The sequence below is a fragment of the Schistocerca cancellata genome, chromosome 5 (genome assembly GCF_023864275.1).
Source record: "Schistocerca cancellata isolate TAMUIC-IGC-003103 chromosome 5, iqSchCanc2.1, whole genome shotgun sequence".
In the NCBI taxonomy this organism is placed as follows: Eukaryota; Metazoa; Arthropoda; class Insecta; order Orthoptera; family Acrididae; genus Schistocerca; species Schistocerca cancellata.
Genome location: NC_064630.1, coordinates 310,991,138 through 311,008,855, shown reverse-complemented (window position 1 = coordinate 311,008,855; position 17,718 = coordinate 310,991,138). Strand labels below are relative to the sequence as shown.

The window sequence follows — 17,718 nt, the reverse complement described above, 5'->3', positions numbered from 1 at the left end:
ATATCTACAGTAACATTTAAAGCTTTAATGCTTTAATCTTCTCTTCAATGTGAGGTCGTTGCTGTTTAAATGGAGGTTAGTGGTCATTTATCATCAACTGTAAGACTGAAATCAAGAAAGATGTGGAGGAAGATTTAGTGATATGCTCAGGTGGAGCCAAAATTTTTGACTTACTGCGTAACAATGGAGTGATGATAAGTGGTTAATACGTGAGGCGAGGACACCTGTTAATAACAAAACGGAAGAAAAGAGAGCGAATGAAAGCAACGTTGTCTATACGGTATCCGTAACTGATCGTGGAGACATCATTAAACACAATGCCACCCCTCCCCCCACCCCCCACCCCCCGTCAAAACACACAGCTTACGCGATCCCAAACGGCTAGTACGATTCGTCTAGTGTTTTTGGTATTTGCACCATTCTGTGGCACATAACAGATGTAATGATTCGACAGGACTAACAACGGACTAGTTATAGGTGGAGTACGGTTTTAAATATTCTTGAATTTTATGCAAGATACGTGGAGATTTACCTCAGGCTGCGACAGTTTATTGCTCCTACTTCAGATGCTGATCTCACGAGGGTTTCCCAGAGAGTAATGCACCGCATTTTTTTCTTCAACAATTCTTTATTGAACATAATGAGAATTACACACACGAAAGAATAGTGTTTTAGGTACACACTCTATTTTTCCACGTTATCTCCACCCCGTTCTATGGTCCTCCTCCAGCGCGAAACAAGGGAGTATATGCCCTGTTGGTGTCAATACTTGACCTATGTGAATCACCTCCTCATCGTCCTCAAAACGAATGGCTTCCTTTAATGGCCCAAACAAGTGGAAGGTCGCTGCAACATGTCAGGTGTAACAACCGTGCATGGTCTCCTTTATTTTTCTTTATTGGATTTCGATTCCCTCTCCCCCCCCCCCTCCCTTGGGGGGCGGGTTGGCAACAGCACAATAGCCGTTCTGCAGCCTACAGAAAAGTTTTAAAAAAACGAATTAGGAGATATAACAATAAAAGCAGGCGATAAAAACGGTTACCGTTAAAAACGGCACTTTCCTTGTAACGTGTCTCACCTACAGACGGCGTTTTGAAACTGTCCTGCATCTACACTGTCTGTCGGAAGTAACAGAAACTTGGCCCGCTCACTCAGGAGACTTCAAATAACGCTTCACAAACGTAGCATTGTTTTCGGCTGATAAAAGAATGCGGTGCATTTTTTTCTGGACAACCCTCGTAGATTATGCTGAGAACTTTCGCAGTGTTTTGATGTGATGCTTAATTATCTTGAACAGATATGGGGGAAACTGATTCTCAAAAAAGTTCAGTCACCTGCGTCTTCTTAGAGGTAGCTGAAGTCAAAGTCTTTTGTGTCCTCGGAGTCTTTCACGGCGGCATGATTGAACAAAATCTTCTCAGTTATCAAGCCGCGCCAATTCCGACAAAACTTTATTGGAATTGACACAGCTCGAAAACCGAGAAAATTTTTTTCGCAAAGATTTGGTACCAACCTCAACACTAACTGAAGGTCATAATTCACATCTGACTTGACAAAATGACATTTCCTAAGACTAACTTATGGATACAGCTCGATGTTGACAGTATGTAAGCGATAAATACAGGAACTGAACAGAGATAACATGTACTTTCAGCAGAAAAGGAACAGACCAAGGATTCAAACGCTGAGAGCACTTGTTTCTATTTTTCCTTCCTGGAGAAAAGACTATACTTCAACTGGTCGAATATATTTTTATTGATATTTTAACTGCCATCTGACTCTGTAGCTGGTTATTTTTATTAAAAGCATAGTAAAATACAGTGTATACTATTGTGTCAGGAAAGTGGACGGTGAAAGAAAAGGCCGTCCTGCGAAAGTGTCTGAAAGTGATAGTACATTCCTCTGGCAGCGTGACCGCCTCTCGATCAGTCGAAAACAACAGAGACCGACCACGGTTAATCGTGAAGTCTTCTTTTGTGTAATTAGCCGCTTTGTATACAAGGAAGCGCCAAAGAAACTGATAGGTGTGCGTATTCAAACACAGGGATACGTAAACAGGCTGAATACGGCGCTGCGGTCGGCAACGCCTATGTAAGACAAGTGCTGGCGCAGTTGTTAGATGGGTTATTGCTGCTACAATGGCAGGTTACCAAGATTTAAGTGAGTTTGAACATGGAGTTGTAGTCAGCACACGAACGATGGAACAAAGCATCTCTGAGGTAGCGATGAAGTGGAGATTTTCCCGTACGACCATTTCACGAGTGTACCCTAAATATCAGGAATCGCTGCGGCCGGTAAAAGATCCTGCAAGAACGGGACCAAAGACTACTAAAGAGATTCGTTCAACTGTGACTCTTCCGCAAATTGCTGCAGATTTCAATGCCGGGCCATCAACAAGTGTCAGCGTGCCAACCAGACATCGAAACTTCATCGATAAGGGCTTTCGGAGGCGAAGGCCCACAGTGTACCCATGATTGCACGACACATAGCTTTACTCCTCGGCTGGGCCCGCCAACAACGACTGGAAACAAGTTGCCTCGTCGGAGGAATCTCGTTTCAAATTGTATCGAGCGGATGGACGTACACGAGTATGCACAACCTCATGAACCCATAAACGCTGCATGTCAGCAGAGGACTGTTCAAGCTGGTGGAGGCTCTGTAATGGTGTAGGGCGTGTGCAGTTGGAGCGATATGGAACCACTGATACGTCTGTATACGACTCTGAAAGATGACACGTACGTAAGCATCCTGCCTGCATCCATTAATGTCCATTGCGCATTCCGACGAACTTGGGCAATTGCAGCATGATAATGCGACAGCCCCGCACGTCCACCTCCAAAATAGCTACTGAGTGGCTCTAGGAACACTCTTCTGAGTATAAACACTTCCGCTTGCCACCAAACTCCCCAGACATGTACATTATTAGCATATCTGGGATGCCTTACAAACTCCTGTTCAGAAGAGATCTCCACCCCTTCGTTCTCTTACGCATGTGCGGACAGCCATGCAGGATTCATAGTTTCAGTTCCCTCCACCGCTACTTCACACATTAGTCGATTTCATGCCACGTCGTGTTGCGGCACTTCCGCGTGCTCGCGATGGCCCTCCACGATATTAGGCAGATGTACCAGGTTCATTGGCTTTTCAGTGTCTCCACCGTCTTCTACGCCATGCAGCAGCATTGCGCGGCCACTGCTATAGTAATGGTTATTTTTCCATTTTTATACTGTCCCTCTTATATCATATCTCTCTCTTCCCCTCAGTTTATTGCGTCATACGTAGTAGAGTCTTTTCATTATTAGTTTTCCTTTTATCTTTTTGGCCTGTGCTCCTTTTGTCGCCACAGTCGTCAGTTAACGTAGGGATGGGAAGTCTTATGCAGTATGTGTCTGTGATTCGTGTGAACTTCGTTCTCCGTGCTTCCGCATTTTATCTGTTCTGTGCCATATTTCTCTGGGGGGGGGGGGGGGGAGCTAGGGAAACAGCCCAATATTAGCTTAAACTCGCGAAGCAGGCCGCCTGTAGATCACATTCTTCCTCACTGGACTGCTAGATGAAAGGCTGTTAATACGCTGCGCGGATTCGATACGGCTCTGGATCAAATCCCTGTCTCGCCAGATGATGCGCTTCACAGGTCCTGTTAGTAAACAGCGGTAAACTGAATACCCGTGGTGTAAGGGACACCCATGACAGGAGCTCTTAAAGCTCTAGAAAAAAAAATGGTACTGTCTTTGATTAGTAATCAAGACATACTAGGTCCTGGGTCAGATCCCTACCACAGCTTACATTCCGAATAAAATCATCAGCAATAGAAGCCGAAGATTTCCAACATAAGGCGTCAGCATCATTCTGCCAACGGATATGTGAAAGAGACTGCAGGAAAGAAAAGAGATTCAGAGCACTTTATTGATCTTGCGATGGGAATCTGGCCCTAAGAGCTGGAAGAATTACCAATGATCAACGGCATAAGAAGGCAGAAGGCATTGAGAACCAGTGCATTCAACTAACATAAACTGTACCAAAAGGGCATTTGGCATGCAGCTGAAAAAGTGTTATCACGATCTCTCCATTGGCGAAAGATTCCCGAGTAGCCCCCCTCGGATCTCCGGGAGGAGATAGCCAAGGGGGAAGTGACAGTGAGAAACAGACTGAATAATCAGCAAAAGGAAAACGTAGTACGAGTCGGTGCCTGGAACGTCAGTAATTTCAACGTGTTAGGGAAGCTAGAAAACCTGTAAAGGGAAATGCGAAAGCTCAAAGTAGATATAGTCGGAGTCAGTGAAGTGAAATGGAAGGAAGACAAGGATCTCGAGTCAGACGAGCTTAGGGCAATATCAATAGCAGCAGAAAATGCAATAAGGGCAGAGAGTGAGTTACTGTGGACAGTTCACTAATAGTGTTGTTCTCATTACAATCGACAGCAAACTAATACCGACAACTACAGTCCAGGTATACATGCCGACATAGAAAGACGAAGAGATAGAGAATGAATATGAGGGTATTGAAGAGGTGATTCGGAGAAAATAAGGTAATAGCTATGAAGGATAGGAATGCCGTTGGAAGCGAAGGAATAGAAGGTAAGTCGTTACGCCAATGCAGAGGAGAAGCTACTAGTTGCGAGGGATTGGAATACCGTTGGAAGGGAAGGAGTAAAGGGTTTTGAAACTCAGATATTGGATTATAAGGCGTACCCAGGAGCAGATATAAACTTCGATGAAAATTTGATGATGATGAAGAGCAGGCTGGACTTAGGAGACTAGTTAGGAATAATCAGTGCACAAAGAAGTAGAATACGAAAGTACTAGGGAATGAATAGATATGATTGAGGTTCTCTAGGGCTATAGATATTGCCATAATGAACAGCTCGGTAGGAAGTTTACTTGAAGAAAAATGGATATCTCTAAATAGGACAGTCACAGAAGTTTGAGAGAAAGACGAAGGTACAATGACGGTAATTGCAGTGCAAAAGACTTTTGGGAAAGCATCATCCACAAGATTCCCAACATTACAAGAGGCGACAATTAAGACGGTATCGCACATGCAGCTTAACAGCTCATGAATTCAAGTTGCTGACAAGAATATTATGCAGAAGAATGGAAAATAATATTGGGGAAGTTCTAGATGACGATGAGTGTCGATTTACCAAGTGTAAAAACAGCATCGATGCAATCGTGATGTTGTGGTTAATAATGGAAGTAAGACTTGAGAAAAATCAAGACATGTTCATAGGATTTGTTGACCTGAAAGAAGCAGTGAACAATTTAAAATGGAGGTAGATGTTCGAAGTCCTGAGAAAAACAGGACTAAGCTATAGGGAAAGACGGATAGTATACTTTACAAGTTCCAAGAGGGAATAATAGGAGGGGACTACCAACAACGAAGTGCACGGATTAAAAATGGATGTAGGACGCAGAAATAAAAGAAAGTTTCAAGAGTGGGATTAAAATTCAGGGTGTAAGAATATCAATGTTAAGATTCGCTGATGACATCTTCGGTGAAAGTGAAGAAGAGTTACAAGATACTTTCAGTGAAATGATCAGTCTAATAAGTACAGTATGGATTTAGAGTAAATCGAAGAAAGACAAAAATATTGAGAAGTAGCGGAAATGAGAACAGCGAGACACTTAAAATCAGAAGTGGGGATCACAAAGTAGACGAAGTTAAGGAATTCTGCTTCCTTGGCCGTGAAATAGCACTAGACGTGAAAAGCAAAGTAGCACTGGCAAACGAGCATTCCAGGCCCAGAGAATACCTCTAGTATCGAAAATAGGTCTTAATTTGAGGAAGAAATTTCTGAGAATGAACGTTTGGACCACAGCAATATATGGATAGTGAAAAATGGAGTGTGGAAAAGTCCGGAACATAAGAAAGAGGAAAATTCCGGAACATAAGAGCATCGAAGCATTTCGGATTTGGTGCTACAGAAGAATGTTGAAAATTAGGTGGACTGATAAAGTAAGGAAGGAGGAGGTTCTCGGCAGTACCGGCGACGGAAGGAATACACGGAAAACATTGACAAGAAGGAGGAACAGGACGGTAGACATCTGTTAAGACATCACTGAATGATTTCCATGATACTAGAGGGAGCTGTAGAGGGTAGAAACTGTAGAGGAAGACATATTTGTAGACTGGAATAAATCTAGGAAATGGCTGAGGACGTCAGTTGTAAGGGTTAATCACAGATGAAGAGTTTGCTACGCAGAAGGAATTCGTGTTGAGGGCATCAAGACAGTCAGAAGTTTGATGACTTTATTGATTCGAGAGACCACTGTCGAGAAGGAATGGAGAACTCCACTTCAAACGCCGCTGCTGGTTGCACATCCGCATTGTTACTTTGTGCCAGGAATGGCCCTCAACAAGGGAAGGCATCTCGGAGTGAACCAAAGCGATGTTTTCCGGACCTGGAGGAGATACGGAGAGACAGGAACTGTCGATGATATGCCTCGCTCAAGCCGCCAAAGGGCTACTATTGCCGGACGCCACGTGATACTCTCAATGAACGGTATTGTTTGGGTAAGCTCTATCTAAACTTTGCGTAACGACATGACATTTATCACCAGCCGAAATCCGCTTGATGAGTCCTAGAGGAGGCACACGTACAAGATACAGCAGACCTTTCCTACAGATTTATTGAAATGCTGAGTATGCAACTTCCCTCAGCTGTTAGGCTATTTATTCACAAATGAAATGTTGATATAACGAGCATGTGGTTTTTCCCTCAGTTGCTTTTCTTCTTATTTAACGCATCCCGACGTTCAATTAACTTGTTTTAACAGTAAGTTAACATTTTCATTACCACTGAGACGCATGTGTCTCACGATGGTTATCGGAGAATAGGTTGGAATTCGCTGCATATTACTGCTATGTGTAAGAGTCGCACTGTTAAACATAAGTCTGCTACTGGTTTGTAGTGAAATTACTTTAATTACAGCATGCACTTATAGGTTGTACTATCTTCAATTTAATTGTTAATCTTCTGCTCCGCTCCGTCCATGCTGTCGCATAGAGCTAGCTGGCGCTAGCAGATAAGCAATCTAATCAACAGTTTTGGAAAGCGGGCTGCTTTCGCTCCTTGCTGGACGATTTGTGTCTATGATGTTTGCTGATTCATAACCAGCTCCCACACTGGGAACCTGCGATGTGAACTAAAATCCTGGTGAAATGGTCTGTCCACTGACATCTGTTTTTTGCACGTTGTGTGATTTATAAGCAGTCTTCTGAAATTCTGGAGGTACTTACGAATAACCCTGCACGTCCCGCACCTCCTTGCATTGGAAAATGAAATGTCAGGAAAAATTTGTCCAAAAGTGATTACAATGGAGAAACAATGGGTAGTGAAAAGAGTAACGGCAGGAAGCGGGTTTGGAGGGGAAGGCAGACGATGGAAATTTACCGGGTCAGAGAATATAGCCAGCTGTGGTGGCCGAGCGGCTCTAGGCGCTTCAGTCCGGAACCGCACGACTGCTACGGTCGAATCCTACCTCTGGCATGAATGTGTGTGATGTTCTTAGGTTAGCTAGGTTTAAGTAGTTCTAGGATGTAGGGGACTTATGACTTCAGATTTGCTCAGAGCCATCTGAAGCATTTTCGGAGAATATAAACAATTTTACACAGATGTAATTTATTAACACACGATCCAGTAACTGGTAAGAAATATCTACATCTACATGTACGTGATTAATCTGCTATTCGAAATAAAGAATCAGGCAGAAGGTTCCGTGAACCACCTTCATCCTGCCTCTCTACCGTTCCACTCTCATAAGGCGCGCGAGAAAATCGAGCAATTAAATTTTTCTCTGCGTGCCCTGATTTCTCTTATTTTATCGTGATGATCGTTTCTCCCTATGTTGGTGGGTGCCAACAGAATGTTTTCGCAATCGGAGGAGAAAACTGTGATAGAAATTTCATTAGAAGACCCGTGGCAATGAAAAAAGCCTTTGTTTTAATGATTGACACTCGAATTCACGTGCCACGTCTGTGGCGCCATCTCCCCTATTTCGCGATAGTACAAAACGAGCCGCCCTTCCTTGAACTTTCTCGATGTCATCCGTCAGTCCCACCTGATGCGGATCCCACACCGCGCAGCAATACTCCAGAATAGGGTGGACAAGCATTGTGTAAGCATTCTCTTTAGTAGACCTGTTACACCTTCTAAGTGTTCTGCCAAAGAATCGCAGTCTTTGGTTTGCTTTGCCCACAACATTATCTATGTGATTGTTCAATTTTACGTTATTTTTAATTTTAACCCCTAAGTATTTACAGCTTTAAGATTCGTGTGACTTATCGCGTAATCGAAATTTAGCGGATTTCTTTTAGTACTCATGTGAATAACTTCACACTTTACTTTACTCAGGATCAATTGCTACCTTTCGCACCATACAGATAACTTATCTAAATCATTTTGATTTTAGTTTTGGTCATCTAATGACTTTACAAGACAGTAAATGACAGAATCATCTGCAAAAACTCCAACACGGTTATTCAGATTGTCTCCTATGACGTTGACTTACACACATCAAAAAATGTTTGGTATCACTCCGATTCACGGAACTCCTGAAGACAGACGTTGACTGCGGATATTGTATCACAGACACAGTCCCTTTGGCTGCTCAGAGATTTCACTAAACTGGCCCAAATATCTAAACAGCCATGCGTGAACAGCGCCTATTAGACGGAGAGGGTCCGACAGCCGATCAGTCCTAGTCATTCCACCAGGAAGGAGGTACACAGCTCTTGTTGCCTGTAGTTCAACTAGACGGTCAATACCGCTGTTCGATCGAGTCCACATTGTTACTTTATGTCAGGAAGGGCTCTCTACAACGGAAGTCTCCAGAAGTCTGGGAGTGTACGAAAGCGATGTTGTTCGGACATGGAGGAGATACAGAGAGACAGGATCTAACGAGCGAGGTGGCGCAGTGGCTAGCACACTGGACTCGCATTCGGGAGGACGACGGTTTCATCCCCCGTCCGGCCCTCCTGATTTACGTTTTCCGTGAATTCCCTAAATCGCGCCAGGCAAATGCCTGGGTGGCTCCTTCGAAAGGGCATGACCGACTTCCTTCCCCGTCCTTCCCTAATCCTATGAGACCGATGACCTCGATGTTTTCACGAGGAATAAAAAGGGCAGAAATGAGGTTTATGTCGATCTCTATTCCAGTTATCTGTAAAAGTTTCAGAACTCTCGGAACCGAGGTGATGCAAAAATTTTTTCTGTACGTAGATCAGGAACGATAGAGGTCTAATAGCATAAAGCTGGATATTACTTTTGTTTTACTCGATGACTTCTCGTCTAGTACTACCAACTGTGAACTTTCTGACAGGATATCACGAATCCAGTCGCACAACTGAGGAACCCAGTTTCATTGGCACGCACTTTTGGTTAGTAGGCGCTTGTGAGGAACGGTGTCGAAAGCCTTCTGGATATCTAAAAATACGGAATCAATTTGCCATCCTCTGTGGATAGCACTCTTTATTTCATGACTATAAAGACTTTTTTGTGTTTCACAAGAACGATGTTTTCGGATCCCTGCTGACTATGTGTTAATAAATCGTTTTCTTTCGAGGTACTTCATGTTGTAACTTAGTATATGTTCCAAAACCCTACTGCAAATTGACGTTAGTGATTTGGGTCTGTAATTCAGCGGATTACTCCGATTTCCCTTTTTGGGTATTGGTGCGAGAAATTTTCCAGTCTTTCAGTACTGAACTTCCTATGAGCGAGCGGTTGTATATAATTGCTACCTATGGAGCTATTGTATCAGCGTACTCTAAAAGGAACGTGACTGTTACACAATCTGGGCTGGAGGTCTTGCCTTTATTAAGTGATTTAAGGTGCTTTGCTGCACCGAGGATATCTACTTCTATGTTTCTCATCTTGGCAGTTGTTCTTGATCGGAATTCAACCACAATACGGATAACGAATAAAACCTTCACGTATTCGTCGGTAGCTCAAATAAAGATTACGTAACACTTAATTTACTGGTGGAACTTGGACGTCAGGACCGATTCTGTTTGGAATTATGCAGGTAAACAACCCGTTAGACTGAAGAGACAGGAAGATCCCTTTCTATACAGTTTGTGCTTCCTATGCTGTACGCCATCACAGCCAGCACGCTATTCCGAAGCCTATATATCAGCCTGTAATAAGAACGGATGTATCGCAATGGACGCTTTGTGTGTGAAAAAACGCTGTAATGTTAGTAAACGAAGTACGCTTTATATGAGGGCTGCACAATATGAAAATAGTTTTGTGGTCTACAATGATTTCAGTGTTGATTGATATTCAGTGCACATGTTTGTATACGAGCTATATTTTAAAAACTGGTGCCTATATTTATCTAACCCTTACTTGTAAAATCATTAAAAAAAGCACCTAAGAGCATCAGCGCATTATGTTCCATTACTCCACAAGAAATTCACGTCTGAAATGGTTAACACCAAGTGAGGAGAAGAAAGCATGTTAGCGTACTCTTAACTCTTGAATATCCACTTGACTAACAACCCAGATAATGACAATACAGTTCGACAAACTTATTAGCGCTCAAATACATAACATAAACAAGTGAGGACAGGAACACATTTAAGAAAAGTGATTACAGTTTTTTTTTTACCTGTAAACTACAATGCACCAGAAATAGCGTGAAAGAGGAAGTTAAATTTAAAAGCTTCCAATACAGTTTACTTGGATGTATATATTACCCACAATTCCTCAGTTTTCGCCTTTACAGAATTCACAATTGAATCAGCGTTAGAAATTTATCAGAGTTAACCGTGACGAAGCTCAAATGTATAATCTTTACGTTAACAGGAGCAAATATGAATGAAAAAAGCACCCATGAATAGTAAAATTCATAAAACATTGGCAACACAATTAGGGATGATGAAGGCGAAACTTTTCGTAGCAACTTAATAACAGAATTACACCACATACCAGCCCACAAGAACTTCTAGTCAATCAAGAAGTAAAACTTTAGAATGTTATACATGGGAATGGCTAAAGGATTACACCAAAAACAAAGAGACCAGACAAACATGGCCAGTTTATAGCACAACTACCATCTTAAGCGAAATGGATAAAGTAAAACAAGTAATCACCCAATTATAACATGACGTATCATTTACTCAGCTAGGCAGATAAGCAAATCGATGAAGAGACGTACCTAATGAGCTAATGCCTTTCAGCGCATCAAAATGCATCGTGAAAATGAGTAAGACTTATTTGGCACAGACAGAATACGGTATCATACAAGTAACATCCACTGATGATGTTGATACTAAGTATCGCCTGGAACATAACTAACTTCATTAATACACTTGCTACTCTCAAAAGCTAGTATATTAAATACCTTAAAGAATATATTTAAAAAAAGGTGAAAACAAAATGAAACAGGTTTTAGTAGTGAAATTTTGGTAAATATCGATCACCGGTCGACATACTGGCACAGGTCATAACAACTGCCCTGTAGAAGCATTAAACGGAATAGAAGAATATGAGTGCAACATCACACGTGCTACGCTCAGATAGTGCCAGTACCAGCTTGGTGCACTCCTGAAACAGAAAATGACAGCCGTCCACTAAAGCACTACCATCGGACGTTAAATAAAAGAGTAACCCTCTAAGAGAAATAGGGACACTGGCTAGACAAAAAACAATAGACCTTTCATAGGGTATAACGATCGCGGCAATAGCGTTCTTTACAGGAGATTTAAAAACAGAAATTAAATACAAATTGTTACTTGTGAACACATCACACAAATATCATAAAAAACCAGACGTTACATAAATCATGATAGTCGATCACCCTCTGCGCTTAACATGAGATTTACATAATTGGACAGTCTCCCAACGACTCAGCGTGGTTCCAACAAGCACAGCAGAAAAAACATTTCACAACCTGAACGGCCACACATTACGGCCAGATAGCACAATGCCCACTTGACCATGAAGCCGAAAAGGAATGAACTTTGAGAAACGGACACAACCCTTCACTTAATGACAAAGGCGACGCTTACCAATAACATCTGCACCGCTTTGAGGAAATAAGATAATTTTATGCTGCTGTTAACGTCGGAAGGATATAAGGCTGTATGCTGCTCGACTCGAGATCCCTGACTGACAGCAACGAACACGTGGCAGGCCGCCACTTCTTATGTTCTCAGAGGTACATCGCCAGAGAAAATATGGCGCTGGCAACGCGGCTCTGCAATAGCAACGGGCTCCGCCAGTCAGTCAATTCAGCTGCCTCTACAAGCCAGCCAGCACACAGACTTAGATCAGAGCGCGACCGTGCACCGGACCGCCACCTAACTGGACGGCGTGATCTAGTTGCTAGTCAACGGCCGAAGACATGAAAAGAACTGCTGCAGCTATCGATATTCGCTGGACGCGACAGAAAACTGGGGCGCGCACGGCTAAGAAACTTCGGGCTGCATATTTGACTTGCATAATAATTGCTACGTGCAGAGTTTGTCAACAACGATATTTCATATCAAGGTTGTTAATGTAGAGAAGCATTCGTCTCGAGTGACTCGTGGGAGGTGATTCCTTTCAGAAAATCTGTGATGATTGGTTTGGTGATTGCAGAGTACGCGCCGCCGACGATCCTGGTGAAGACGCCAGCGGGAGCTGCCTCGATGGAGCCGTCTGGCGCGGTGGCGGTCTTCCCGGGCACGACGCTGCACCTGGAGTGCCTCTTCTCGCGGAAGCTCGGCAACCCCGAGTGGACGTGGACGCCGACGTTCCGGCAGTACCTCACAGGTAGGTAGACTACTCGATGAGGCGTACCCTCAATGCATGTGTTACTTTGTGGCCTTCAGTCGGAAGACTGGTTTAATGCAGCTCTCAGTGTTACTCTATCCTGTGCAAGCCTCTTTAAATCCGAATAATTACTGCAGCCTGCATTCTCATGAACCTGCTGACTGTATTCTCCTCTTGGGCTTCCTTTACGATTTGCGCTCCCTATAATCCTGTCAGATACTAAGCTGGTGAACTCCTGATGTCTCAAAATGTATCCTATCAACCTATGCCTTCTATTAAACAAGTTGACCATGAATTTCTTTTCTCCCTAGTCCTGTTCAGTTTCTTCTTATTAATAAAGTGATCTACCTATCGAATATTAGATTTCTTCTGTAGCAACACATTTCGGAAGTTTCTAATCTCTTCTTATTTCAACTGCTAATCGTCCATTTTTCAGTTCCATACAAGGCTGCGCTTCAGAAAAATACCTTCAGAAAGGACTTCCCAACACTTACATCTCAATTTAATATTAACAAATTTCTTTCCCTCAGAAACGTTTTCCTTCCCATTGCTAGTCTACCTTTTATATCCTGTCCACTTCGGCCATCAGTTAGTTTGCTCTCCAAATAACAAAACGCATCTACTACACTGTCTCCTTTCCTAATCTAACTGCCTCAGCATCACTTGATTTAATTCGACCACATTCCATTATCCTCGATTTCCTTTTGTTGATGTTCGTCTTATATCCTCTTTTCTAGACACTGTCCATTCTGTTCAACTGCTGTTGCATGTCCTTTCCTTTCTCGGACAAATTACAATGTCACCTTCAAGCCTCAACGATTTTATTTATTTTCCTTAATCTTTAATTCTTACTACAACTTTTTCTTTTGTTTTCATCACTGTTTGTTCAGTGTACAAACTGAATAAAGTCAGGGATAGGCTACAACCCAATCTCATTCCCAACTCAACCAATGCCTCCCTTACGTGCCCCTCGGCTGTTACAACTGTCGTCAGGTTTCTGTACAAGGTGTAAATAGCTTTTCGTTCCCTGTATTTTACAACCTGCTACCTACAGAATTTCAGAGACACTATTCCAGTAAACATTATCAACAGCTTTCTTTAAATCTACATATTCTGTAAAAATAACTTTGCCTTTCCTTGACCCATCTTCTAAGGTAAGTCGTACAATCAATATTGTTCCGTATGTTCCTATATTTCCCCGGAATACAAACTGAATCACGAAATCTGCGAAAACACTGAGAATAAGAATTGTGGATCATGTACAAGGTACAGAGTGTTTCAAGAAGTTTCTTTTTCTGCAGCATTTTGGATGGTTCAGTGTATCCGGAATTGTGGTACTCAGCTGCGACTTCACCTTCCAACAGCGCGATCGTTTTTAGCCACCAGGGCCTTTTCAACTGGTTATGAGTTCAAAATGGCTCTGAGCTTATGACTCTAGCGCTATCTGCTTCTATAAAGCCCCATGATTAGTTTGCATGGTTGCATTACTACCAAGGATTATGTGACTATTTCGGCTGATCAGGGCGATCCCATGTACGGCCCGTGCGGTTCTAGGCGCTACAGTCTGGAACCGAGTGACCGCTACGGTCCCAGGTTCGAATCCTGCCTCGGGCATGGATGTGTGTGATGTCCTTAGGTTAGTTAGGTTTAATTAGTTCTAAGTTCTAGGCGACTGATGACCTCAGATGTTAAGTCGCATAGTGCTCAGAGCCATTTTTGAACCATGTACGGCGATGGTATGTCCCAAGACAACAGGGCCACTTTTTCACACAACTCGCATCGTGCCGTATTGGTTTCGTGAGCACGACGATGAATTGTCACATCTCTCCTGGCGAAGACATTCGCCAAGTGCCAGTACTACCTTCGAGAGAAGGGTGCGTGATCGATATGTACTTCCTTCATCGTTATCTGATCTTGCCACTATTTTGTGGGATGAATGGTATAAGATTCCCTTCAAAACTCACAGGACCTGTATCTATCCACTCTGAAACGTCAGGAAACTTTATTGCTAAACCGTATTAGGCTTGGCAGTGAGTTGTATTCTTTTACTTTCTATTTATTGTGCAACCCCATAAGTGCATACATGTAAAAGTTGTGCCCTTGTAAAACATTATAGTTGCTTTTTAAGCAAAAACATAAAAATATACGTAAGGTAACAATTTTCCCAAAGTTATATCTCCATAATCGGACCAATCTCTTTGAAACACCCTATAGTTGCCCACCTTCATTGCACTGTTTTCTTTTACACTTGACACTAATAACAAATTTTGTTTCTGAAATTGGCAATACATCAATAAGATAATAGGGTACCCAAAGGATTTTCACCACATCAGCTTCCTGATCAACAAGAAGATCGTCCTTCAGTATTTTGCTACATACATCTAATCCTCAGCAATCTATTTTCCTTCTTTTTTTTTTGAGCTTATGCTTCAGGAGTGACTTCGATGTTCCGATTTCTTTCATTACTATTGAATACTCTTTTTGTTTGTGTGCATAGTTCACCCTCTCTTCATTGAAATAAAATGAGTTTAAATCTTTCCAGATACATATTTCTCTCTGTCAAGTAATGTGTATCCAGCTAGTGTTCTCAGAAATATGATCCATACAACAATATTGATACTTCCAATGCTGTGTGTAGTTTAAGTAATGTTCATCTTCCGCTAGTTATAAAATGTAGTTTGATACTACAATTGCTATAGCTTCCTACTGACATCATGATGTCGTATGTAGGTAATAAAACGCCAAAGATAAATGTCCCTAGTTTATTGCTTCTCCCTCTTTCTACATGTCTTTCTCTTCCTTGCTCCATCCACTACCACATGCTCCTCATGTTTCATTATGGAAAAGTGTCGCAATTACACTGCTTACTTCTTACTTTCTCTGTAATATTTGTTCTTTGCATCATCAATTAACATTTGATACAATACTAAAAATAGCCATAGTCATACAAAGTAAGAGTGGAAGGATATACAAGGTTCTAAAAATGATCTGTACAACTGTGATCTCGTACGTTTTAGAAACGGGGATTGGTAGGAAGGTGCGGTTTGCGGCATAGTGTTCACACACACCTGAAGTTTCTTTTTTTTCCATCATCACGTCCAACCATAGGTCAGTGTTATACGAGATTAAGGAATAGGTACTGTCATGAAAAGGACGGGTTCTATGCGTCCGAACGCTGGTGATGTAGATGTGGCAAGGGCGCAACAGTGCGCGCAACCTACTATCGTAAGTCCACAAAGCGTTCCGACAGTTGCAGCTACCACAAACCTCGGTGCACTTGGTGCAGCACAAGACACTGAAACTCCATGCCTACAGGCTGCAGTTGCAGCATGACCTTCAAGCTGATGACAGGTCACCTGAGATGCAGCGACAATGATCCACATTATCTAAAAAAGGCGACGTACATACGCAAGGCTTCCCGTTATGTGTCCAGGAAGACAACCGAGACACCGTAGTGTCTTAGATTCCGAGAACACCTACTTTGGCTTCAGAATGGTGCTCGACATCCAATGGTAAGCGTGTAGTGTTGTCTGCTCCATGATGGTGTAATAGAATCGTTTTTATTATTTCCAGACGGGAGAACAACCTCGACTGTTAATCTGTACATAGTCGAACAGTTTGAATATCTATTGGTTGAATCACTGCAGGCTGAATTTATGCTGCAGCAGGATGGCTCCCCTTGTCACAGGGCCTCAATCGTTAGGAAGGCATTGAACGGCACACTTCCACGTCGGCGGACTTGTAGAGGAGATCCATTCCCTGCCCACCTCAACTCCCCCCTCCCCCACACCCCCTGGCTGTCGTCACATGGCCTCATTGCTAAGAAAGAACAAACAGTCTTGGTTCCAAAACTGGATATTTTATTTATCCTCCAGTGACGTTTTTTAACTTATATAAGGCATCTTCAGATGGGCTGGAAAATGTTATATATATATATATATATATATATATATATATATATATATATATATTCTTTTTTTCAGGAGTGGGGAAAGGTAGAAAAGTGCCGTTTGTGACACCTAAAGTCTTATTAGCAATGTTACTCACATCAATGTTTGTGCTATCTGCAGTATGCATTATACTTAAGCGATAATCCACTTCCACCTACCACCGGCCTAGCATTTCCTCATTTCCTCATAACGTGTGCAATTGCTGCTCCGAAGCGAACTCGCAATTCGTGCGAGTCACACATCGGGGTCTGGTGGACAGCTTCCTTCAGAAAGCCCCAAAGAAAATAATTTTATATGTATATGTATATAAATAAAATTTTATATATATATATATATATATATATATATATATATATATATATATATATATATATAATATAATTATTTTCTTTGGGGCTTTCTGAAGGAAGCTGGAAGCTGTCCTCCAGACCCCGATGTGTGACCCGCACGAATTGCGAGTTCGCTTCGGAGCAGCAATTGCACACGTTATGAGGAAATGGTAGGCCGGTCGTTGGTGGAAGTGGATTATCGCTTAAGTATAATGCATACTGCAGATAGAACAAACATTGATGTGAGTAACATTGCTACTAAGACTTTAGGTGTTTGTAAACATTATGTCACAAACGGCACTTTTTTGCCTTTCCACATTCTTGAAATATAGTTGATCAGAGTTGTAGAGATCGTTTTGGAACACCCTGTATATTCTAATTTTAAATTGTACTATACAAGCAGAAAAGACCTAATAACTGTAGAGTGCCCTACACTACCTGTTGTCAGCCATATGTTCACGATTTAATGATAACATTGCACCAGTATCCTTTTAAAGAATGTTATACTTTGCTGTTTGCAGTCAACATAGAGATTTTTTTTGTAATGAAAGATGATTTAGAACATGGAGATAAATAGATCAGTTAACTTGTTCTACTGCTTTTTTAATAATTGCTGTTTTCCCCGTAACTGGTTCAAACACTCTAAATTCTATCAGTTTCGTTTTATATGTGAAGATATTTT

General features: G+C 42.1%; 1 protein-coding gene across 1 annotated transcript in view; it reads left to right on the top strand.

Moving 5' to 3' along the window:
• The window catches only part of LOC126188510 (locomotion-related protein Hikaru genki-like), a 313,797-nt gene that overhangs the window by 159,539 nt on the left and 136,540 nt on the right, over positions 1-17,718 (top strand). Inside the window, exon 5 of the mRNA XM_049930113.1 lies at positions 12,584-12,757. Within this exon, the coding sequence (XP_049786070.1) occupies positions 12,584-12,757 (174 nt within the window). The remainder of the gene's footprint in view (positions 1-12,583; positions 12,758-17,718) is intronic.